This window comes from Carcharhinus amblyrhynchos, chromosome 1, assembly GCF_965287045.1.
Source record: "Carcharhinus amblyrhynchos chromosome 1, sCarAmb.v2.hapA, whole genome shotgun sequence".
Taxonomy (NCBI): domain Eukaryota; kingdom Metazoa; phylum Chordata; class Chondrichthyes; order Carcharhiniformes; family Carcharhinidae; genus Carcharhinus; species Carcharhinus amblyrhynchos.
This window is the reverse complement of record NC_137324.1, coordinates 44,594,389-44,621,128: the sequence shown is the minus strand read 5'-3', so window position 1 is coordinate 44,621,128 and position 26,740 is coordinate 44,594,389. Positions and strand designations below refer to the sequence as shown.

The 26,740-nt window shown below is 40.8% G+C and overlaps 1 protein-coding gene across 1 annotated transcript; it reads left to right on the top strand.

The window, feature by feature from the left end:
- Positions 1-2,695: 2,695 nt before the first annotated feature.
- sub1a (SUB1 regulator of transcription a) lies at positions 2,696-21,607 on the top strand. The gene is made up of 5 exons (XM_080215566.1): positions 2,696-2,797; positions 6,080-6,148; positions 8,020-8,133; positions 17,582-17,690; positions 20,038-21,607. The coding sequence occupies exons 2-5, from the start codon at positions 6,080-6,082 to the stop codon at positions 20,115-20,117; spliced, it is 372 nt and encodes a 123-aa protein (XP_080071692.1). The 5' UTR covers positions 2,696-2,797; the 3' UTR covers positions 20,118-21,607.
- Positions 21,608-26,740: the final 5,133 nt, after the last annotated feature.

Genomic DNA, 26,740 nt, shown 5'->3' with positions numbered 1-26,740 from the left:
CTAGTTTTCTGTGGAGCTGGGATGTACCTGGAATGCAGGCAGTCCGGAGACCTCAACTCCACAACTTGTTGGAATCTCTGCATTATTAAAACCCGGTAAGAAGTCTCACAACACCAGGTTAAAGTCCAACCAGTTTATTTGATAGTAATCTCACAAGCTTTCGGAAACGGTGTTCCTTCGTCAGGTGTGTGGAAGGTTGTAATCAGAGAAGGGCGTATAGAGTCACACACAGTTTATAGAATACTGATTAGAATGCAAGTCCTTACAGCTAACCTGCTATTCAAGTCTTAAAGCTGCAGACAATGTGAGTGTAGATAGCATTCGCATAGGTTAAAGAGATGTGTATTGTCTCCAGACAGGACAGTAAGTGAGATTTTACAAGCCCAGGCAAGTCATGGGGGTTACAGATAGTGTGACATGAACCCAAGATCCCGGTTGAGGCCGTGCTCATGTGTGTGGAACTTGGCTATCAGTCTCTGCTCAGTGACTCTGCGCTGTCGTGTGTCATGAAGGCTGCCTTGGAGAACGCTTACCCGAAGATCAGAGACCAAATGCCCGTGACCGCTGAAGTGTTCGCCAACAGGAAGGGAACGGTCTTGCCTGGTGATTGTCGAGCAATGTTCATTCATCCGTTGTCGTAGGGTCTGCATGGTCTCCCCAGTGTACCATGCCTCGGGACATGGTGTCCCGAAGCATGGTACACTGGGGAGACCATGCAGACGCTACGACAACGGATGAACATCGCTTCCACACACCTGACAAAGGAACACCGTTTCTGAAAGCTTGTGAGATTACTATCAAATAAACTGGTTGGACTTTAACCTGGTGTTGTGAGACTTCTTACTGTGTTTACCCCAGTTCAATGCCGGCATCTTTACATCATTATTAAAACCTGTCATATCTCACAAACATCAATAAGTTACGGTGCAGAATCTTGCACTTCTCAGTTGGGTGGTTTTCCCATATTCTCATTGATCTCATCATCAGAAGATTAACTGCTTTCTTGTTGTTTCTCTTCCTCCAAGCATCTCTTCTCTGAAGTGCAAGGTTGAGGAGAGTGCAAAGAGTGTACTGGCCATTAGTAACAGTCTGGATGAAATAAAGCTCCTCCTGACCTAATAATGCTCCTTGATAGTCCTGGTTGTGCTGTGGCAGTTGTCATACCTCTTCTCTGTTTCAGGGCAGCATTGTGACACAGTGGTTAGCACTGTTGCCTCGCAGCGCTGGGCACCTAGGTTCAATTTCCACCTTGGGCCATTGGCTGTGTGGAGTTTGCACACTCTCCATGTATTTGCATGGGTTTCCTCCCACAGACTGAAAGATATGCTGGTTAGATGGATTGACCCAAACAGGCACTGGAGTGTGGCGACTAGGGGAATTTCACAGCAATTTCATTGCAGTGTTAATGTAAGCCTTATTTGTGACCAATAAATAAACTGTAACATTTTCTATCTTGGCAACCATTGTTGGAGTATGAGCCTTTTTTTTCCCAAGGGTAGCCTTTATCACCTGGCAGTCATCCATCCAGGACGTCAGATCCTGTAAACATATCTGGCACCTGGGAGTTCTTGAGAATGTATGAGTCGTAGCCGTTGCCCAAGTACCTTGCACAGACCTGTATAACTCTTTGATGGTCACATACTAGTTGTACATTTAGAAAGTAGTAACATAGAAAATAGGAGTAGGCCATTTGGTCCTTTGAGCCAGCTCTGCCTTCATTTTGATCATGTCTGATCAACAAAATCAGTATCCTCATCCCACTTCCTCCCATATCCCTTTAGCCCCTAGAACTATATCTAATTTTTTCTTGAAATCACACATTTTGGCCTCAACTATTTTCTGTGGTAGCAAATTCCACAGACCCACCACTCTCTGGGTGAAGAAATTTCTCCTCACCTCAGTTCTAAAAGGTTTACTATTTATCCTGAAACAACGATCCTTTGGTTCTGAGTGATAGTCTTTCCTGTTTATAAATGTACAGGGCTGGTCAGCTGGAACCTTTAGTGGTAACATGTGTGTAGTCTATCACTCCCTGAACCCTGGGGAAATATGTCATTGCTGCAAACCCTCTGGCGCATTCAAATTTAGAAGGGCATGGAAACAGGCCCTTCAGTCCAACTTTACCATGCCACCCAACTTTTAACCATTCAGTTACTCCCAACTGCCTGCATTTGGCCCATATCTCTCTATCCCAAACTTACCCATGTAACTATCTAAACACTTTTTAAAAGATAAAATTAAAATTGTACCCTCCTCTACAACTACCTCTGACAGCTCATTCCAGACACTCATCAGCCAGAGGAAATCCACACAGACAGAAGCAGAATGTGCAAACTCCACACAGATTCCCAAGCTGGGAATTGAACCCAGGTCCCTGGAGCTGTGAAGTAGCAGTGCTAACCATTGTGCTACCATGTCAATTTTGCTACCAAATAACCTATTGAACTTTAACCTGGTGTTGTGAGACTCGTTATTTTATACACCTTTACCATTTGCTGTGGTAGTTCATGGTGAATGCAACATACTGCTTAGTGATTAACTCATGCTGGCCCACACCACTCAAGTACTTTGCGGCCTTGGACAGAGAGTGAAGAAGCAAACCACAGTGACATTCTTTGTCTGCCAGAGACACGTGGGTTGTGGACTCCAACTCCCAGCATTCCAGGGGCGAGCAGCGGAAGTGACGCGTACCCAGCAGCCCGCGAGGGGGAGACCGCGAGCGGTGTCGGTTGGGGAAGAATCGGGAGGAGAGAAGCTGAGAGCGAGGGAGCAGTAGCAAACACCGTACTCTGTCAATGTAGGTATTTCTAACATTCAGATCGGACAGGAGGCTCGGTTTTTTTTGTCCTTTCCTCTCTTATTATCCCAACCCCCTCCGTAGTGGAATTCAGCGCATTTTTGGAAAAAAATAATCTTTTATTTGTTCGCCTCGGGGAGGAAGCCGGCGCTCCCTTTTAATGGCCGGCCCAACGAGGTCGGGCGGGCTGCTGCGTGCGATCCACCAATCAGCGGGCGGCCGGGGCGGGTTGCTGGGTGCGATCCGCCAATCAGAGGGCGGCCGGGGCGGGTTGCTGGGTGGGATCCGCCGATCAGAGCTCGCCAGGGGCCGGACTTCCTCCTCCTGCTGCTGCACCAAGTGCGTTGTGTCCCTCTGGGCTGCAAATAAAATGGGAGCCGCAGCCAGAGTGGAGCACACAGCATGGCAGCACCCTCTTCACGCTCCCTGACACAGGCCAGGGAACTATACACCGGATTGCCACTATTTTACATCACAAATCACTTTAAAAAAACCAGATTAACCTGCTTACGTTCACTGTCTACAAATGATTCTGGCTAGTTAATCAGACACCAGGCTTCTTTTAAAGCAATAATTACAAAAATTCACACTGATATTTTGGAAACCTGGACTTTCAGATTGCCAAACGATTCTGTTAAATGAAGTTTTGGAGAGGGGTTTTCTTTTTAAAAAAAATGCTTCCCTACCAGTCGTTTGCAATACACTCGCAAAAAAAAGCCATGCGTTGCCCGACAGTGGTTCGATTGCTCCCAGAGTGAAGCTTGTCACACGCGTTTCCCTGTCTAGCTGTGTTAGACTGAGGCATGTGAGTGAGCTCTTTCCTGTCCTTGCCTCCTCACGCTGGCATCGGAGAGGGGAGGGAGGGCCAGCCCGGTCAGGAATTTGCGGACATGGTGCAGGCTAATCAGGGCAAGTCTAAGTATTGGGCGCCCCCAGGTGAACGTTCAGCCTTGCTCATTAACTTCGGAAAATGAATATCATTCATCAGTATTGAATAACAAACATTCTGCATTTACAGGCTTTTACACGAAAAAGGAGAATATGATTCTGATTGTGCATATCATCTCATTGTTCTGCACATTTCAAGGACTGGAAGAAATGTACATTATAATGTGTAATATGGTTCACATGATGGAATACTGTGTTCTTCGAGCTGGATGATTATGTGCAACTTATGCAATGAATAATTATTCTGATCGAGTGGACTAAACCACCATCAAATGAACTAGAATTAGATTGCAGTTTTGAGATAATGTAACTACAAATTTGTAAAACTTGCATAAACTGAATTATAAATATAAATTTTGGGAAAGGCTGCAAAGCAAATACATGGAAATCTGTATATGTCTATATGTGGATACCATGATGTAAAGATGTGTTGGACTGGGGTGGGCACACTAAGAACTCTTGCAACACCAGGTTAAAATCCCACAGGGTGGCACAGTGCTGAGCACTGTTTCTTCACAGTGCCAGAGATCTGGGTTTGATTCCTGGCTTGGGTCACTGTCTGTGTAGAGTATGCATTTTCTCCTTGTGTCTGCATGGGTTTCCTACCGGTGATCCAGTTTCCTCCCCCTGTCCACAGACATGCTGGTTAGGTACGTTGGCCATGCTAAATTCTCGCTCAGTGTACCCGGAATGTGGTGACTAGGGGATTTTCACAATAACTTCATTGCAGTGTGAATGTAAGATACTTGTGACTAATAAATAAACTTTAACTTTTTATTTGGAATCGTGAGCTTTCTGAGCGCTGCTGCTTCATCAGGTGAGTGGATCAGGAAGAAGCTGTTGGACTTTACTATATGTGGATATTCATCAGTAGATTTGGTCCCTTCATTTCCAATTTTGAAGTTAGTTAGATTACTTACGTAGATACGTGAACAGCTCATTCAGCTTATGCTGCCACCAGCAGCCCCACACCCTCCAATTTGCCTGAGGTGACTGCCTATTTGCCTAGTGGCTGCATCAGTCTTGGGTGAGCATCTCAGTGCAGTACTGAGGGAATTGTTGAACTATAAAAAGTTCCTTTCATGTGAAATGTTAAAACTATGGCTCAACCTGTACATTGAGATAGACAGAAAAGATCTTGCAATGTTGCTCAAAGGAGAGCAGGGCATTCTTTTGACATCCAGGTCAGCATTCCTTTTCAGCAGCCAGAAAATGATTTATCTAGTCACTTAATCAAGGACCCTTTTGCAAACATGCAAAAGTTTGCGATGTTGGGTTTTAATGAGTAGTGCACTGCAAGGATTGGTGCTGGGGCTCTAGTTACTTGCATTCAATATTCATGATACAGAAGCAAAGTAATGTACCTTAAGTTTGCCAACTAATACTGAATTGTTAACAATGCAAATTAAGCAAAGAGATATGCACTGTTTTAAGTAAGTTGGCAATGAAGTAGCAAATGGCGTATAATGTGAGAAACTGGGATATTCATTTTGGTAGTAAGAATAGAAAAGCAGAATATTTTTGAAGAGGTGTGAAATTTAAATACTGATGTTCAGTGATACTTGGGTGTACTGGTAAAGGAAATGCAACCTGCAGATACAGCAAGTTAATAGGAAGTCAAAGGGCATGTTGGCCTTTATCACAAGGGGATTGGAGTATAAAAATAGATGTCTTGATTTTTTTTTAGGCCCTTAATATGATCACCATGAGTACTGTGAGCAGTTTTGGTTTCCGTATCTGAGGAAGGATGCATTTGCATTGCAAGCAGTACTGTGAAAACTCACTATATTGGTTTCTAGAATGAGGAGGCTCTCCTATGGTAACAGGCTGCATAAATTGGACCAAACTCTGGGCCATACCTTCCTTAAATTGCCACTCTGCGTCCAATTACTTGCGTTAAACATTTGAGACTGTCTCGCCCAATCTTTTGACACAGTCTTGAGAATGTTCAGTGCAATTTCCTGAAAGAGGCAACATTTAAGAATGAAGATGGCAAATTGAAACTGAAGGTTTTCTTAACATCTGTCTTTTTTGACCGAAGGGTTTTGGATTCGGTCTCTACTAATTTTCTATATTAAATGTACTGTACTATATAAATGTTAGATATTTTTGCAGGCAAATTGGTGTGGAGAAGAACGTGTGTTGTCATAAACACACTCCTGCATATGAGTTTTATGTTGCTTTATTTAGACATGAAACTGAAAACAGATTTATCTCTATCAAATGTCTTGTAATACATGCAAGGATTTTGTATTTTTCTCGTGTTAATGAATCTTTCCTTCAGATCTCTTGGAAATGTGATTTAAAATGGCTTTTTTTAAAAAATATCCCTAGATGCCTAAGTCAAGGGAAGTTGTTTCTACAAGCTCAGATAGCGAATCGGATAGTGAGGTTGATCAAAAGGTAAGGCAAAATATACCGTTGAATGTTATTTTAAAAGCATATCTGTGTGGTCTTAATAGTACTGATTTGAGGTTATTAACATTAAAAACACCTAAATTACTTAACAGAAGAAAGATTCTCCATTTTTGATTTCCATGATTATAAAGCAGACAGGCTCAAATACACCCTACAGAATGATGCTTACCTATCTTTTGAATTTAAAATGCCATCACTGCTAAGCCATTAAATGTTAACACTGAATATAGGTGAGATAAGTTCAATTCAAAACAGATCTTTCCTATCAAGTAAAATATTCTTATTACAATTTCTTCAGTGCTGTACTAAATTTGAAAACAATTCTTGCCTCCAGACTGACATCTGCAAATGAAGTTTGTCAACCAGTTGATTTTTCATGGGGCTCTGGAGGGATGATCAAAAAGTATTCTATCTTCCTCCTGGCTGTCAGCAAATTTTCATGTTCCATGATGCTCATTGCTGACCTCGAGCAAAGCTGCCGACCATAACCCAGCTCCTCCTGTGGCATGAATTTCCATTTTCCTGACATCAATTTGGATCTGCTACCAAGTCAATGGAATCTGTAGCATCCAGCAACAGTATCACCAAGCATGATAAACAACCAATGATTGAGACTTTTTTGAGATTGGGACTATTTTCTCTGGAGTGTAGAAGGCTGAGGGGTGATCTTATAGACCCCTATAAAATATTGAGGGGCGCAGATCAGCTAGATAATCAATATCTTTTCCCAAAGGTAGGGGAGTCTAAAATTAGAGTGCACAGACTTGAGGTGAGAGGGGAGAGATAGAAAAGTGTCCAGAGGGGCAATTTTGTTTTCACACAGGTGGTGAGTGTCTGGAACAAGCTGTCAGAGATGGTTGTAGAGGCGGGTACAATTTTGCCTTTCAAAAAGCATTTAGACAGTTACTTGGGTAAAATAGGTATAGAGGGATATGAGCCAAATTGGGCAATTGGGATTAGTTTAGGGGTTTAAGAAAAAGAATGGCGGCACAGACAAGTTGGGCTGAAGGGCCTGTTTCCATGCTGTAAACCTCTATGACTCTGAAATGGTTGCAGACTCCAGATGTTGCTGATAGTTCGGAGGAGTATTTACAGTGACTGCTCACAGTTTTGCCGTTATTATTGAAAAATTAGGGTCCATATTTTTTAATCTCCTCATCTAATCATGATCTGTATTTCTGGTTAATGTGCATTCTGCATGACTTTAGCACCATTTGAAACGGTTGCTATATAATGCAGATGAAGGTACATTATGTAACATGACTTAAAATGCATCCTATTTTATTTATTCCTGCTGGAGGTGATATGGTTAAGGTTGAATACGGAGTAGCCTATTGAATACGGGGTAACGGGATGTAGAAGTTTTTTTCTATGTATGCGTTATGCATGTGATTCAGTGTAGTGCAAGTATTAGTGGATATGATAACGCTGTGTACATAAACTAGTTCTAGTTAATTTCTGTCTCCAAAATTTAGATGTTTATTAATCATCTGACCTACATTCACTCTGTACAATTGCCAATTTCGCTGTACTCTATTCAGAAGTCAGAGTGATCTGCGATTGTAGGTCAATTGTTATTTTGGTAAGAATTGTAAAAGTAATTCTGGTTCATTCTGGAATTTTAGTACAGTGATTGAAAACAAAAGTAACAAAGACTTGAATTAATGCAGTAAATACTATTTTATAATCGGCTTACAGAATTTGATTAATCTTTCAAAGTGAACCCAAAATAGGAAACTTGGTAACAAGATAAATATTACTTTTGTATTCTGATCTCTTCTCTCTTTGCCTCTCCTTTTCCATTTCATTTATTGAAGGGTTAATTTCTGTAATAAATTCCTTGGTTTGTTTTACAGGCTAAGAGAAAGAAGTCAGCGCCAGTAGAGAAACCAGCTAAAAAGCAAAAGAGTGGAGAAAGTTCTGGGGGTGCAAAATGCACTAAGAGTGACAAAGATGATAACCTATTTCAGGTATATTGGTTCAGTTGCAGCATTGTTCATAAGTGTATGACTTCAATTATGCTAGCTTTTTTGAAAATTTATGTTGTTCATGATAAATACTGGTTTGTTAAAGACTGACTTTTGGTTTTAAAAAGACCCAGAAAATGAATTCTGTCAGTGGCATCATGTTGTATGGTGTATATGCTTGATGTTTTGATTCACAGCGGATCGGGAAGGAGAGGAAGTATTTCCCTTGGCTGCGGGAGCTAATTGAGGTGACTGCCCAGAAGTTGGCCAGTAGTCATCTTTGGGACACTGCTATGATGTAACAAAGATCTGGATCCGACAGTGTACTCAGTTTGAAGAACTGGTCTTGTCAAGGCCATCTTCTGTCAAGTTAGGAAGGGGATTGAAAATCAGGACCTTTTTAATCTCAGAATTACTCCCAGCCCAAGTGACTAGAAAGCTCTTGTAAGCTGCAAGGCATCAGATTTTTGAAGCATTGGGATCGGTTCTGGGGTAGGTGGGATCTATACAAGCAGGATGGTCTACACCGGAACAGGACTAATGTAAATATCCTCACAAGAAGATTGTTAATGTTGTTGGGGAGGGTTTAAATTAGATTGGCAGGTGGATAGAAACCTGACGGCAAATTCAGAGCAGGGAGTGCGAGATAGAAAAATAGTAAGTGACTCTGAAAGACAGAAGGAGGACAGGTTAGAAAGTTAGGAAGAAATTTGCAGTATTTAAAAAGTATATATATAAATGCAAGGGGTATAACAAATAAAGCCAGTGAGCTCAGGGCATAAACATGTGGCAACATAAGAACATAAGAAATAGGAGCAGGAGTAGGCCATCTAGCCCTTTGAGCCTGCCCTGCCATTCAATAAGATCATGGCTGATCTGTCGTGGCTCAGTTCCACATTCCCGCCCTCTCCCCATAACCCTTAATCCCCTCGCTTATCAAAAACCCATCAACCCGCGTCTTAAAAATATTTAGCGAGGCAGCCTCCACCACTTCAACGGGCAGAGAATTCCAGAGATTCACCACCCTTTGAGTGAAGAAGTTCCTCCTCAACTCCGTTCTAAATCGCCCCCCCCTTTATCTGGAGGCTGTGCCCCCTAGTCCTACTGTCCTTTCTGAGCGGGAAGAGTCTCTCCACCTCTATCCTATCCATCCCATTCATCATCTTATACGTCTCAATGAGATCTCCCCTCATTCTTCTAAACTCTAACGAGTACAAGCCTAGTTTATTCAGCCTCTCCTCATAGCTCAACCCCCTCAACTCTGGTATCAACATGGTATTGCTTTAATGCAAATTTGGCTCAAAGGAGCAAAAATGGCATTCAACATCTTGGATATGGAGTTTTCAGGTAGGATAGAGAGTAAATTTATTCGGGTATAGAATTACTGATTAATCAATAATAGCTGTGAGGAGGGATGATATGCTACTAAAGAAAATCAAATGAAGCTATATGAGTTAAGCTCAGAAGTTTAAAAAAAAATGTGCAGCCGCATTACTAGCTGTTTGCAAAAGAACCCCAACTAGTGGAAACGAGTTAGAAGCGCAGTGATAGTTGGAGACTTGAATTACCCTAATATCAGTTGGGATAAGACCAGTGTGAAGGACACAGGTCGCAAAATTCTTGAACTGCGTTCAAGAGAACATTTTTAGCAGGTGCATAACAAGCACAATGAGAGGGTTGCAATTCTAGATTTAGTCCTTGGAAATGAAACTGGGCGAGTGGATGAAGTAACGGTGGGTGGGGTGGGTACCTTTTGGAGACTGACCATAATATAGTTAGATTCAACATCGTTACGACAGAAGATAAAGATGGAGCAGCAGTAAAAGTTCTAAATTGGGGAAAGACAAATTTTACAAAGCTGAGAGGCGAACTAAGTTGACTGGATACAACTAGAAGGGAAATCAGTGTCAAAGCGATGGGAGGCATTCAAAAATGACATTCTGCAGGCACAGTGTAGGCATGTCCCCACAAAGAAAAGAGCTAGGACCACCAAATAGTGTCAGCTAGTTACCCAGAAACATGCAGGGCAAGATAAAGCAGAAAATAAGGACAGTCATAAAATACTGTAGAAAGCCTGGAGGAGTATAGGAAGCCCATAAGGTGAAGTGAGAAAAAGAAATTAGGCGAAAGGAGGATATGAAAAATATTGGCAGGTAAAAATCAAAGAAAACCAAAGATGCTTTAGCTGTACATTAAGAGCAAATGAAGATGTACATGGTAACTTGTGCATTGATGCAGAAGATGTGTGCAGAGTTCTTAATGAATAATTGTCCTCCCTTCAAGGAGTGGAATGATGCTGACGTTCTAGTTAAAGAGGGGGATGAAATATTTGATGTAATAATCATTGAGAGAGGATGTACTGGAGGGACTGACATCCTTGAAGATGGGTAAATCACCAGGGCTGAATGGATTGTATTCCATGCTAATAAAAGAAACCAGGAGGAAATAGCAGATATTCTGAGGATCATTTTCAAATTCTTGCTAGATACAGGCAAGGTGCCAGAAGCTTGGAGGTCTGTGAATGTTGTAACATTATTTAATCAGCATGTGAAGAATAGGCCAGAATATTATAGGTTGGTCAGTCTGAGTTCAGTAGTGGGTGAATTATCAATTCTGACAGTTTGGATAAACTGTCACTTAAAAAGGTATGCATTGATTAGAGAAATCCGCATGGGTTTGTTAGAGGAAGATCTCATCTTACCATTTTAATGTAATTTTTTTCCGGAAGTAACAAAGATTGAAGAAGGTAGTGTAGCGGATGTTGACAACATGGATTTTATCAAGACATTTGACAAGTTCCCACATGGGACACTGGTTGGACAAGTTGAAATCCTACAGGTTACAGGGAAAAGTGACAAGTTGGATCCAAAATTGGCTCAGTGACAGAGAATAAAGAGTTGATAAATGTGAGGACAAACCTGAGGTAACTAATTTACAAGGTCTAATGCAGATAGGAATTTTACAATAAATGGCTGAACCCTTAAGAGTATTATTAGGCAGAGGGATCTGGGTGTACAGGCACACAGGTGACTGAAAGTAGTCAAGAAGGCGTATGGCATGCTTGCCTTCATCAGCTGGGACATTGAGTTTAAAAATTGGTAAGTCATGTTGCAGCTTTATAGAACCTTAGTTAGGCCGCAGTTGGAATATATTCAATTCTGGTCGCCACACTACCAGAAGGATGGCTTTGGAGAGGGTACAGAAAAGATTTACCAGGATTTTGCCTGGTATGGAGGGCATCAGCTATGAGGACAGGTTGGAGAAACATGGTTTACTTTCACTGGAATGACGGAGATTGAGGGGCGACCTGATAGAAGTCTACAAGATTATGAGGGAAGTGGACAGAGTGGATAGTCAGAAGCTTTTTCCCAGGGTGGAAGAGTCACTTACTGGGGGCACAGGTTTAAGGTGCAAGGGGCAAGGTTTAAAGGAGATGTACGAGGTAAGGTTTTTTTACACAGAGGGTGGTGGGTGCCTGGAACTCGCTGTTGGGGGAGATAGTGGAAGCAAATACCATAGTGAGTTTTAAGGAACGTCCGGATAAATACATGAATAGGATGGGAATAAAGAGATATGGTCCTCAGAAGGGCCGTGAGTTTTAGTTCAGTTGGGCAGCATGGTCGGTGCAGGCTTGGAGGGCCGAAGGACCTGTTCCTGTGCTGTAATTTTCTTTGTTTTTGAAAGCAGTTTCCAGTGGCATTCCATAGGGCTCAGTGTTGGGTTGTTTGCTGTACATATAAATATTGGGTTTAACGTGGCAGGCATGATTGGGAAACTTGCAAATGAGACAAAAATGACTGTGTAGTTGAAAATGAAGAAGATAGCTGCTGTCTCCAGAATATTAATGATTTGGATGGTAGACAAGCAAATGGAATTCAATCTGGAAAAGGTGGGGTGATGCATTTGGGAGGGAAAACAATGCTAGCGAATACACAGTAAACAGGAGGATATTCAGCAGGGTAGAGGAAGTGGCAGACGCGTGGGTCCCTGAAAGTGGTGGAACAATTGGATAAGATGGTAAAGGAAGCAAATGAAGACATTTCCTTATTGGATGAGGAATTGAATATAAAAGCGGGATGTAATGCTAGAATTGTATAAAAAGCTGGTTAGGCCACAGTTGGAACTTCTTGTACAGTTCTGGTCACTACATTATAGGAAGAACATAATTGCTCTGAAGCGAGTACCGAGGAAACTTCACAGCACTGAAAATCATTCAGCCCTTCGAGTCTGCACTGGCTCTCTGAAGGAGCATTCTTTCTTGTCCCACTTCCCTGCCTTATCCCTGTAACCTTGCACATTCATTCTTTGCAGATAGCAGTCCAATTCCCTTTTGAATATCTCGATCAAACCATTTCAGAAAATGGCTACCAGATCAGGTCAAATGCTAGGAACCTTGTGGCAAGTAACTCACCTGATTCCCCTAAACCTGTCCACCATTATAAGGCAGAAGTTTAAAGTTTATTTTATTATTGTCACAAGTAGGCACTGCAGTAGAGTTACTGTGAAAATCCTCTAATTGCCACACTCCGACACCTGTTCGGCTACACTAAAGGCGAATTTAGCATGGACAGTGCACCTAACAAGCATGTCTTTTTGACTGGGAGGAAACTGGAGTACCCAGAGGAAACTCACATAGACACGGGGAGATTGTGCCGCACAGACAGTGACCCAGGTCAGGAATTGAACCCGGGTCTCTGGCACTGTGAGGCAACAGTGCTAACCACTGTGCCACCAAGCCAGGAGAGTAATGGAACTGAAGTTTTTTTGGCAGCACTTCCAAACCAGACCACTACCATCTAGAAGGACAAGGGCAGCAGATGCCCGAGAACACCATCACTTGGAGGTTTCCTTCATGTCACTCACCGAGCTGACTTGGAAATTACCACTGTTCCTTCACTGTTGCTGGGTCAAAATCCTGGAATTCCCTTCCTAACAGCACTTGAGTGTACCTACCTTAGGGACTGTAGCTGTTAAAGAAGGCAGGTCGACACAGATACGATGGCCTTATTTTGTGGCATAATTTTTGTGGTTTTAAAATCCAGAGTCCCATATTTACTTGACTATCCAGTATTGACTGAATTTTTTTTAAGTTTAGGAATCATTGTGAAAGAGGGTTGGCTAACCTGATCAAATAACTTCTAAGAATGGCAGTTGACTGTTGGTTTTTGTGTATTGATAACCAAGATAGTAACTACTTTGACCAAATACCCATGAGGATTGCTATTTGCATATTAAAGCAACTGAATTGGTACAGTTGTGACTCATCCATACCAATTGAATCTAGTATTTCCTGCACTATTGATGTGTGTTTGCTGTTTTCAATCAATCCAATGTTTTAATAGATCTGTGAATATGCTTAGTTCCTTCATGTCCATTATAGTACAGTTATATAGTTCGAAGTCAGTTTGGTGTGTATTGGACATTGTGCAGACACCTACCTTCCAATCTCTAATCATAAAAGCACAAGCAGATCCAAATATCCATTTGAACATTTTGGTACACTCAAATGGATTTGAACAATTCCAATGAAGTTGTTGTTTTTGGGAGGTATCTTAGCGCTGCCTGAAAGAAGTTGATTTGACCTATGTTATGCGTCACTACATTGCCTTGCTGGTGAAGACCATTGTCCTCCTTGTCTTTTCAGTAAGTGAAAGGTTAGACTGAACTCTCAACTTGCACAAGTATAGAAGGAACTTTTCAAACATCACAGTCACAATTGTTACATTGCAGAAGGAGGCCATTCGGCCCATTGTGTCTGCACTAAATCTGAATCTCTTTTCGTTCTCCTGGCTTCTCCTCATAACTTTGCAAATTATTTTCAAATAATAGTTTTTTTCTCTCTTTTGAGTGCTTTAGGGGAGGCAATGGCGTAGTTGTAATGTCACTAGACCAGTAACCCAGAGACCCAGGGTAATGCTTTACTTGTGACGCCAGACCCACAGCAAGGTAGTTGACTCTTAAATATCCTCGGGGATGGGCAATAAATGCTGCTCCAGACAAATGATGGAGGAATTTATTTTCTGTCGTTGGCCATTATTTTGAAAATGAATGATTGGAGTAGAATGTTCTCTTTCCTGAAGTTGGACTTTATTTGATGAACAAAGAACAATAGTTAATTTTACCTCCATATATTCTGGCAATTCAACTGGCTATGGTAGACAAAATAAAAACAAAACTTGAATATCCTTCAGCTTTTTCTAAAAGAAAAAATAAACAAAACATAACTGCCAGCATTGTAAATAGTTTGTTAATGCCAATGATTATTAAAACTTTTATGGTAAGTGGAGTAGAAATCACTACTGTAAGTAACAGCAGTGAGTTGAAGTAGTTTGCTGAGCGCGCTGAATGCATCTCTAACATGGAAAAAATCCTTGATGAATGATTTCAATTTTACTTTGCAGTATTAATAAAGTTTTGAAATTACTTTTATTTGGACAAGGAATTTCACGCGAAGGTGAATATTGCTAATATTATACAGATTATTTTCACTGAGGTGTGTTAATTAGGGAATTGGCATTAATTTAATTTATTTTTATTCCAATCCATGTTGGGATCGACAAACAAAAGAAGAATAATCACCAAACTAGTACAATGAAACAAAATCACTTGAAGGAACTCATTGGCCATGAGGGTGTTAGAAGCAAAAATAATGGTTTCAAAAGGAAATTGAACAGGCCCTTGTAGGAAACAAACTTGCAGGGAATGAGTGAGAGTGTGGGATTAAGCAGATTGCTCTGCAGAGAGATGATAAAGACTCGATGGGTTGAATGGTCTCTTTCTGTGCCGTACAATTTCACTTTATGGTATTTTAACAGTCAAATCAGTCAGTATGAATAGTATCCATCAGAAGGGTAAAACTAACCTGTCTCATGACAATATGAATAATATGTTATACTTTTAATATAATCACGTTCAATCTTTATTCTGAATATGCCTGCTAGTAATTGTTGATGAATGTCCCATTGTAACTATATTGACTGAACTCACATATAGGCTAAGTCCTGTATATCCAAAGAACGGGCAAGAAGGTAAAACTGACTGTCCAAGTCATAAACTGATAATTCCTGAGCAAAATCTCCAAAATTATTTTGGGCTATTCTGGGATGGAATGCATCCCAGGGTACTGAAAGGAATGGCACAAGTAATAGCAGATGCATTAGTAGTAATTTATCAAAATTCGCTGGATTCTGGGGAAGTGCCGGCTGATTGGAAAACAGCTGATGTGACGCCGCTGTTTGAAAAAGGAAATAGACAAAAGGCGGCTAACTACTGGCTGGTTAGCTTAATGTCCGTAGCTGGGAAAATGCTGGAATCCACCATTAAAGAAGAAAAAGCAGGACAGCTAGAACAGAATGGTTCAATCAAGCAGACGCAGCATGGATTCATGAAGGGAAAGTCGTGTTTGACGAATTTACTGGATTTTTATAAAGATGTAACGAGTGCGGTTGGCAGAAGGGAACTGGTGGATGTGTTTTTAGAGTTCCAGAAGGTGTTCGATAAGGTGCCTCACAAAAGGTTGCTGCAGAAGGTTAAGAAGGGACACGGAATTGGGAGTAAAGTGTTGGCATGGATTGAGGATTGGCTAACAGGAAGCAGAGAGTTGAAATAAATGGGTGCTTTTCTGGTTGGCATTTGGTGACTAGTGGCATGCCGCAGGGATCGGTGCCAGGGCCTCAAATGTTTACCATATACATAGACGATCTGGAGAAGGGGACTGAGTGTAGGTTAACAAAGTTTGCTGATGAGTGGGAAAGCAAATTGCGTGGAGGACGCGGAAAGTCTGCAGAGAGATTTGGATAGGCTGAGTGAGTGGGCGAGGATCCAGCAGATGGAGTATAACGTTGGCAAGTGAGAGGTTATCCACTTTGAAGGAATAATAGTAAAATGGACTTATTTAAATGGTGATAAATTACAACATGCTACTGTGCAGAGGGACCTGGGGGTCCTTGTGCGTGAATCGCAAGAACTCAGTTTGCAGGTGCAGCAGGTGATCAAGAAGACAAATGGAATGTTGGCCTTTATTGCGAGGGGGGTGGAATATAAAAGCAGGGAGGTCTTGCTGCAATTGTACAAGGTACTGGTGAGACGCAACTGGAGTACTGTGTGCAATTTTGGTCCCCTTATTTGCGAAAGGATATATTGGCCTTGGAAGGAAATACAGAGAAGGTTCACCAGGTTGATACCGGAGATGAGGGGGTTAGCTTATGAGGAGAGATTGAGTAGATTGGGCCTGTACTCGTTGGAGTTTAAACGGCTGAGGGGGGATCTTATAGAGACATATAAGATAATGAAGGGGCTCGATAGGGTCGAGGCAGAGATTCTTTCCACTTAGAAAGGAAACAAGAACTAGAGGACACAGCCTCAAAATAAGGGGGAGTCAGTTTAGAACAGAGTTGAGGAGGAACTTCTCCTCTCAGAGGGTAGTGAATCTCTGGAATTCTCTGCCCATTGAAGTGGTGGAGGCTACCACGTTGAATATGTTTAAGTCACAGGTAGATAGATTTCTGATCAATAGGGGAATTAAGGGTTATGGGGAGCAGTGGGTAAGTGGAACTGAACCACTTTCAGATCAGCCATGATCTTATTGAATGGCAGGGCAGGCTCGAAGGGCTAGATAGCCTACTCTTGCTCCTATTTCTTATGTAACCAAACCGGTTCACCAATCCAGGAGTATTAATGGCAGCAGGTGAATATTGCTATCCACCCAAACAAGCAGGTAACACAATCAAAATAGTTCCACTGATAGATATTTTGATGATGGCTTTTCTGCAAATACAACTGATGATGAGGAATAAACCGTAAACTCCAAATACTGTCAGGATAGAGACTCAATTGTAAGAGTCCATGTTGTCTCCTTTTTTTAAAAGCATTGTAACATTTATTGCAACATCAAAGTAGCAGGTGTTCTGGGTGTAACTGCTTTCATCTATACGATACAAGGCATTAGGAGTAAGATAGACCTCTATTTACAACCAAATTGTAATTTTTTTTCATAGGATATGGGCATGACTGGCAAGGCCAACATTTGTTGCCCATCCTTAATTGCCCATGATATGGCTTAGATCATTGCAGAGGGCAGTTAAGAGTCAAACACATTGCTGTGGGTATTGAATCATTCATAGGCCAGACCAGGTAAAGGTGACAGATTTCCCTCCCTAAAGAACATTAAGAACCAAATGAGTTTTTATGATTCTCAATAGTTTCATGGTCACCCTTGCTGAGACTAACTTTCAGTTCCAGATTTGTTCATTACATTTAACTTCCACCAGCTGCTGTGGTGGGATTTGACCCATGTCACCTGAGCCCCTGGATTGCTAGTTCAATGGTGTTACCACTAAGGCACTGTTTCCTCAATCTTCTAATCTATTTTGTACCTATGGGTCGCTTATGCATTGACTACATAGTTTTGTAGTATGCTAACAATATGGACTTTCATAATATTTATTGACAGATTGGCAAGATGAGATACGTTAGTGTGCGTGAATTCAAAGGCAAAGTTCTAATTGATGTCAGAGAGTACTGGATGAACCAAGATGGTGAAATGAAGCCTGGAAAGAAAGGTAAATATTTTAGGATTATTGTACACATGTTGGGAAAACAAGATTGAGGGTGCAAATTAGTATTATTGGGTGATGTGGCTCATGGGGGGAAAAAAATGTCAAACTGGAGTGATGGGCAGCTGAGTTTTTTAAGTAATATTTTATTTCACTACATGCTTGGAAATAAAAAATCCAAGGGCATTAGTGACAAAACATCTGGAGTGATACCACTGCCACTCTGGACTGGTCTTTTGATGCTAATAAGTGCGAACAGTGGAATTCTTCAATGAACATCATGCGCAAAATGTTTTGAGTCCTGTGTGGGGCCAGGGGTTGAGGGCGTAGGGTACTAAAGTTAACTATTTCATGGTAACAAAGTAGTTAGCACTGCTGCCTCACAGCACCAGGAACCTGGGTTCTGTTCCGGCCCTGGGTGATTGTGCAAACTGCATATTCTTCCTGTGTGTAGGTTTCCTCTGGATGCTCTGGTTTCCTCCCACAGTCAAGAGGTGCACAGGTTAGGTGGATTGGTCATGGTAAATTGCCCCTTGGTAAACAGGTGAGATCGCGGGGAGTGTGTGTAGGTTAAAGTACTCTAAGGCAGTCTGTGCAGAGTTGCTGGACCGAATGCCTGCCTTCACTGTAGAGATTCAATGATTTTTGTGTGTTGGTCCCCTTTCCTCAAGAAAAATAACTTCAAGTTGCAGATGTTATAGAATAACTATAGTGACCATTTGATCTGCTATTTCAGCTTATTCGTAGAGCAATCAAGTCATTTGTTTTCCTCCACTTTGATCCCATATCCCTACAGTTTTTTTCACCCTCGGGCATTTTTCCAGTTCCTTTTGGACATCAACTATTGAATCCATCCACCACTTTATCATTTTGTTCACTCCAAATCCTAACCACTTGCTGTATTTTTTTTTAAAAAAACCTTTTGTCGCCTCAGGTTCTTTTGCTAATCACTTGCTAACTTCGAGGCATCAGTTACCAAAGTAAAGTGTATTTGGTAGTATTCAAACCATTTTTAAGTACAGTCTAAATTTGAATAAATAAATATTGGTGAATCTTCTCCACTTAAAATTGATTTATTGCAAGGTGTTATATAAAAGTAGGAAAGTCTTGCTCTAGCTGTACAGGGCATTGGTGAGAACATGTCTTGAGTACTTCCCTTATGGAGGGATGTATGTGCATTGGAAGTGTTTCAGAGAAGGTTCACAAGGTTGACTGAGATTAAGGAATTTGCCTAATAAGGAAAGGTTGAGCAGGTTGCACCTGTACTTATTGCAGTTTAGAAGAATGAAGGATGATTTTATTGAAATAAGGTTCTGAGGGGGCTTCATGGGGTGGATGCTGAGGGTGCACAGTTTAAATCCAAGGATTCTTCCATTTAGAGTGGAGATGAGAAAGAATTTATTTTGAGGGTTGGTCTTCAGAATTCTCTTCACTAGAGAGCAATGGAGGCTGAGCCTCTGAATATATTCAAGATGTGAGTTAGATTTTTCATCTACAAGGATGTCAAGGGTTAAGGGATGGATAGGAAAGTGGAGTTAAGGCCACAATCCAACTAACCATGATCTTATTGAATGGTGGGGCAGTCTCAAAGGGCCAAATGACCACCTATTTGTTATGATCTTATTGATCGTATGGTGCAAGCTGCAAATAGCATGGTTGTTGTTTTGGAGTTTAGTCATGTTTCCTGAGATGTGACAAAAATGTGAGAATCTTAAAGGAAATACACAGAAATTTTAACTTGTCAGTTTTCTTGATGGCTGTTGTTGCTATCCTTTCCATTGAACATTGTATTGATTTATAAACATGTTTATGCTTCATTGAATGGTTAGATGTAGCTTTTCCAACAATTGCCCATTTGGAGTGAGGAGGGAGCATTGTAGAAGACCTGTTTATAATTGTCTGTTACCCAAATGCAACTTGTTTCCTTCCCCTATGGTTGGGAGAAAGGAGTAGAAGTCATAGGAGAGTGGAAAGAGAAGAGTTCTGCTCCCCAATAGATTAGTAAGTAGTTGAATTGTGCTGACCAATAGATATTACTGCAAATAACTATTAACATTACAAATAATTATTCAGCCGGGGGCTGGGGTGAATTGGTGTGCAACTTCATTTGGGGATGCAATCTGACTGTTGTATGGGACCTTTCAAAAAGCCTGGCAATGCCTATTGATGTTCATAGATAAATAATGACTACTTATAACAGGTTACTGTAGAGTGAGTGGTTTTGTTGACTATACCCTGCGAGGAGAAAAAGTGAACAGTTCTATAAAATGTTTATTTATAACCGTTGGTAAGCTTTAATTCCCATTGTCATTCGATATGCTGTTTTTTTTTCCCCCTTTCTACCCAAATTTAGGAATCTCTTTATTACCAGACCAATGGAATCAACTGAAGGAAATGATTCCTGACATTGATGATGCATTAAAAAGGTTATAGAATGACCATATAAAGATGTACCCTGCTTTTTGTCATTGACCTTGTCCATCTTTAACATTTACTTGTGTTTTCTAAAGAAATTAAGCTTGTTTGTATTGTAATGTTCATAATGTGACTGTTTTATGTATATGCAGTACATCCCAGCTTCCATATTTTTAAAAAAACTCTCTAAAGGGTACACTATTTAGAAAAGTGGTATGGAGTTTGTTTTTAGTGTTAAAATTACATCTTTGTTTTCTGATTTGATGTTTAGCAACTGCCATATCATGTCTATAAACTGTTGCTTATATCCAGCTAGTAGAGACAAAAACTTTCAAGATCAATTTCATGTTTAAATTCAAGCAGCTCTACAAAGCCGTTCTTTTTTAAGTATGATTCAATCGTTGAATCTTCCGGCTATTTCAGATTGGCTTTCCCCACTGGCCTTGTGGGCAAATGCACCATGCGGTGTAGCAATAAACCATACAGGTCAGAGGATCCTAGGCTCGATATATGGTTTATTCTCTTAGCCGAACTGACCTTGGCTACAACAGCAGTTGGGCCATGACAATTTGCCCATGTGCCCTGGAATAGGAAGGGTGAAAATCAATCAAGGTTTCCACTTGTAATTGTCATTCACTATCCACTACTGGAAAATGAACCTGTTGAGGTTAGGTTAAGCTTACGGTGTTGCTGTCCGTGATTGGAACTTTTTGACTGAGGGCTAAACAAGTGTATTTTGTTTGGACTTGTATGTGAAGAATGACATCTTGATGTGTCTGGAACTCAACTCCCAGTAAGATTTGGGTGTCATCAGAATTGATCGGGAGGGGATAAAAATGTCATGTCACCCAATACCATAGGGATAATTTAATAGTGGTATGCTACAGTATTGTTTGCCTTGGTTTTTTAAAAATGTGTACTGTACAATTAGGCTTTTCACGGCTTCTGTTAATCTCAATATACAATTTTTTTTGGAGATGGGGAGTATGGGATGATTTAGTGTTTGACTCTGCCAGAATTAATCAAAATTAGCTCTCACCTAAATATTTTTTGGATTCCATGATTCAAAAAAATTTGTTTAGCTTTGGGTTTTTCAAGCTCTCCTTGGACTGGTAAACACTTTAATGGCTTTGTAATAACTAAAGTACTGATGCAGGGAACTGTAACTTGTTTAGATAACCGAATAGCAGTTAGTTTAAAAAATGTATCAAGCTGTCAATTAATCCAGCATTTTTCAACATTTCACTCATCTATTTGCTCTAAGCTCAACTGTTTAAGTGATAGCTACTTAATAACTTCAAGCTGAAAAATGACTGGTCAGTCATACAACCACGTGGACTCATGTCACTACTTTTGTGAGGTACCATTCCCAATATATTTTCACGCAGCATGCTTTGACTATTTTCAGTATGCCTTTGTATTATTTCACCCATGTTCATATTTCTCTGATCTGTATTGAAATATGGTAAAGCAAATAAAGCTGTTGCGGCAACTTGTTCTGACTTTGACTTTAATGTTAATTCACTGAAGCTTACCACTAAAGAATTACATAATTTCTTTAAACTTACATTTACAAAAGTTACTATCATCCTTTTAAGACCAAAAGGATACTTATTTTAGTTTTGCTTCCATAGATCTACATTAATTCAGCACAGAAATTCATTGAAAATATTGATTGTTAAGCCAAAATTGAATGCGAGTTATGTCTCGTGAGATATTTTTAAAATTCTGTTTGCCAAATTTACAGTGTATGAAAGAGTGCAATTTTATTTGTCTCAATGTTGTTTGGCAGTAATTAAATGTATGCGTACTGCATTTCCCTGAATGGAGCAAGTAAGCTAGAAATTAAAGTTGCAATGGAAACCTGTTTGTTTTGACAAATGTTTGCTTTGCTCTTTGTACAATCAAGTTAATTGTTTAGTCATTTTTAGTGCTATGAAGTGGGATGTTAATGGGACATTATCTTTGAAAAATTTGTCCGCACACCAAAGCCACATACATTGTGTTAAAATTAATTAGCTTGTCAGAATGATGCACAACTTCCTTGACACTTCCCTAAGCAACCATGTATCCAGAAGTGTTCTTTTTATCAAGATTATATCATTCTGCAGCGAGGTATTTACACATTGGTGTTTTTGTTTGGAAACATTTTGAGATGGTGTTCCTTTCAATTAAAATAGTATTGACTTAATTTTAAAATGCTGAATTAAAATGCCATTTTTTGATTGCACATATACTGCAATAAAGACATCAGTTTGTTTCTGGTCAAATTGCAATTGTTAAAGTGACTTTTTACTTGGGATAAATTTCCTGCTGGTTTCAAAAAGAAATCTGGGGAACAACGTGGCTTTACTTAGATTCTCCTTTAATTTCTTTATTTTGCACAATTAGAATTTATTATATGGCTGTTAACTATTGGCAAAGAATCATGGAGGTTTGCAGCATAGAAACAGGCCCTTCAGCACAACTTGTCCATGCCGCCTATTTTTTTTAAAAAGCAAACCTAGTTCCAATTGCCTGTGTTTGGCCACATCACTTTATACCCATCTTACCCACATAACGGTCTAATGCTTTTTAAAAGACAAAATTGTACCCAGCTCTACTACTACCTCTGGTAGTTTGTTCCAGACACTTTCCTCTGTGTGCAAAAACTGCCCCTCTGGACTCTTTTGTATCTCTCCCCTCTCACCTTAAAACTATGCCCTCTAGTTAGACTCCTCTACATTCAGGAAAAGATATTGACTAACTGATCTATGCCCCATATTATTTTATCGACCTCTATAAGATCACCCCTCAGCCTTCTCCAGAGAAAAAGTTCCCTGTCTATCTAGCCTTTCCTTATAACTCAAACCATCAAGTCCCAGTAGCATCCTAGTAACTCTTTTCTGCACTTTTTCTAGTTTAATATCTTTTCTGTAATAGGGTGATGAGAACTGTACACAGTATTCCAAGTGTGGCCTTACTAATGTCTTGTACAACTTCATAAGATGTCCCAACTCCTGTATTCAATGTTCTGACCAATGAAACGAAGCATGCTGAATGCCTTCTTCATCACCCTGTTCACCTGTGACTCCATTTTCAAGGAGCTATGAATCTGTAACCCTAGATCTTTGTTCTATAACTCTTCTCAACATACTGCCATTAACTGAGTAAGTCCTGCCCTGGTTCAATCTACCAAAATGCATCACCTCACATTTATCTAAATTAAACTCCATCTACCATTCGTCAGCCTACTGGCCCAATTGATCGAGATCCCGTTGCAATCCCAGATAACCTTCACTATCCACTATGCCACCGTGGTGTCATCTGCAAACTTGCTAACCATGCCTCCTAAATTCTCATCCAAATCATTAATGTGAATGACAAATAATTGTGGACCCAGCACCGTTCCCTGAGGCACACCACTGGTCACAGGCCTCCAGTTTGAACAACCACCTTCTGTCTTCTGTCATCAAGTCAATTTTGTATCCATTTGGCTACCTCACCCTGGATCCCTTGATATGCAACAACCTATTGTGCGGTATGTTGTCAACAACCTTGCTAAAGTCCATCAACTGCAATGCCCTCATCTACCAAGACATGATTTTCCACTCACATGCTGACTGCACCTAATCAGTCCTTGCCTCTTTAAATGCCTGATGATCCTGTCTCTCAGAATACTTTCTAACAACTTACCCACTATAGAAGATAGGCTCACCGGCCTGTAATTCCCAGGTTTTCCCTGCAGTCCTTAAAGACACATTTGCCACCTTACAACCTTCAGACACCTCATCTGTGGCTGTTGATGATTCAAATATCTCTGCTTAGGGGACCTTCAATTTCCTCCCTAGCCTCCCACAACATTCTGGGATATATTTCATCAGGTACTGAGGATTTATCTACCTTAATGAGCTTCAAGACTTCTAGCACCATCACTTCTGTAATATGTACACTCCTCAAGACATCACTATTTATTCCCCCAAGTTCCCAAACAGTAAATACTGATGAGAAATATTCATTTGGGGTCTTGCCCATTTCTTGTGGATCTGTACATAGATGACCTTGTTGATCTTTAAGAGGCCTTACTCCCTAGTTGTCAAATCTCTTTGGCTTTTGCCTTATCTGCCAAAACAATCTCATGTCCTGTTTTTGCCCACCTGATTTCTTTCTCAACTCTACTCCTGCACCATCTATACTCTTCAAGGGATCCACTTGATCCCAGTTGCCTATGCATGTCATGTACCTCCTTCTTGACCAGGGTCTCAATATCCTGAGTCATCCAGGGTTCCTCACTTCTGCCAGCCTTGTCTTTCAGTCTAAAAGGAATGTGCTTATCTGAACCCTGGTTAACACACTTTTGAAAGCTTCCCACTTATCAGCTGTCCCTTTGTCTGCCAACAGGCTCCTTGAATCAATTTTTGAAAGTTCCTGCCTGATACCATCAAAATTGGCCTTGCCCCAGTTTAGAATTTTAAGTTTTGGGCCAGACCTATCGTTCTCCACAGCGATTCTAAAACTAATGGAATTATGGTCACTGGTCCCAAAATGATCCCTCACTAACACTTCTGTCAGCTGCCCTTCCTTATTTCCCAAGAAGAGGTCAAGTTGTGCACTCTCTCTAGTCAGACCATCCACATACTGAATGACAAATTCCTCCTGAATATAGTCAACAAATTTCTCTCCATCCACACTCTAATATTATGGCTGTCCCAGTTAAAGTCTCCTACTATTACCACCCTATTTTTCTTGGAGCTATCCATAATCTTATATACTTGCTCCTCAGTTTCTTGCTGATTATTTGGGGGCCAATGGTACAACCCTATCAAAGTGATTTCTCCCTTCTTATTTCTCGGTTCTATCCATGAAGTGAACCCTTAGATATATCCCCTCTCAGTACTGCCATGATGTTCTCACTAATCAAAAGTGCAATGCCCCCATCTCTTACTCCTGTTCTATCTTTCCTATAGCATTTGTTCCTTGGAACATTGAGCTGCCAGTCCTGTTCCTTCCTTAGCCATATTTCAGTAATAAGTATAATATCTCAGTCCCAGGTACCCATCCATCCCCTGAGTTCATCTGCCACACCCATCAGGCTTCTTGCATTGAAATAAATGAAGTTTAATCAGGACTTTGCTTGCTTTCTGCCCAATCTGTCTAGTACTAGGACTACTGTGCTGCCTTTACTATTTAAGATGCTTTCTTTAACTTCTGTGCTGTCCTCAACCTCTTCTATCTTACTACTGCTTTGGGTCTCAACCCCCTGTCAAACGAGTTTAAACCCTTCTAATGGCTAAAACAAATCTCCCCACCAGGATATTAGTCCTCCTCCAGTTCCCACATCTGGCAGGAAGAGCACACCACTGCCATATTGCCCTGAGTAAGGAGTCTCACAACACCAGGTTTATGGTCCAACAGGTTAATTTGCTATCAAATAAACTTGCTGGACTTTAACCTGGTGTTGTGATACTTGCTATTGTTTACCCCAGTCCAGTGCCAGCATTTCCACATCACACTGCCCTTATACAGGTAAAAGGATAAAAGAATCTCAACTCACCTTTCCCTTGCTTCTGGTCATCACTGTGACTTTTGGTTAGAAGAGGAGATAGTGAGGGAAACACTTTGGGGTTTAACTGTCCCTTGACAACAGCTCCACAGTCCACCTTCTGGAAGCTGTGACTGCGCCTATGCAGATCTTCTCCATGACAGCTAATCAACATCACCGCTGTGTTGGAAGCTTGCCTTTGTTTGAACATGGAGGGTGTCTTCCAGGCATCCACCTTCTGGAAGCAGTGATTGCACCTATGCAAATCTTCCCTGTAACAAGCTGCAAGCATTTTCATCCTGCTCGTGAAATCTATCTGTCTGAATGGGCAAGTGATATACTCTTTTTAAAGATAAAATACTGTTGATGCTGGAATCTGGAACAAAAACAGAAAATGCTGCTAAGTGTCAGGTCTGACAGCATCTGTGGACAGAGAATAGAGTAAGAAGTCTCAACACCAGGTTAGAGTCCAACCAGTTTATTTGATAGTAATCCCACTATCCCACACTGGGATTACTATCAAATAAACTGGTTGGACTCTAACCTGGTGTTGTGAGACTTCTTGCTGTGTTTACTCCAGTCCAACGCCGGCATCTCTACATCATGACAGAGAATAGAGCCAACATTTCAAGCCTGGATGACCCTTTGTCAGAGCTCTGTTTTGTGTGGAATCTTATTGATTGCCTTTTGGAAACCTGAGCATACTTTGAGAGAGAAACAGTTAATGTTTTGGGTCATTGATCTTTTGTCAGAACTGACAAAAATTAAAGGTGTAACAGGTTTTAAGGAACTGCAGGGCCTCTCTAAAAGGAAAGATCTGATATGGTGAAAGATGGTGAATGCTGGTGAGAGGAGATGGTAATAGGTGAAAGAAGAGTTGGGTCTAGAGGCTGTGTAAATGGGAATAGCAGAAACATCATCATCTACTATCTGGGAGGAAAGAAATAGTGGGGAGGGGGGGCACATGTTATGACATGAAGTTGTTTAACTTTGTTAAGTCCAGAAGTCTGTAGAATGCCTAATGGAGAGATGAGATACTGTTAGATGTTAAGAATGTAAATATGAATGGTGGAGTGCTGTTTTCTAAGGTAATGGCTGATCTACTACAACACAGAACCAC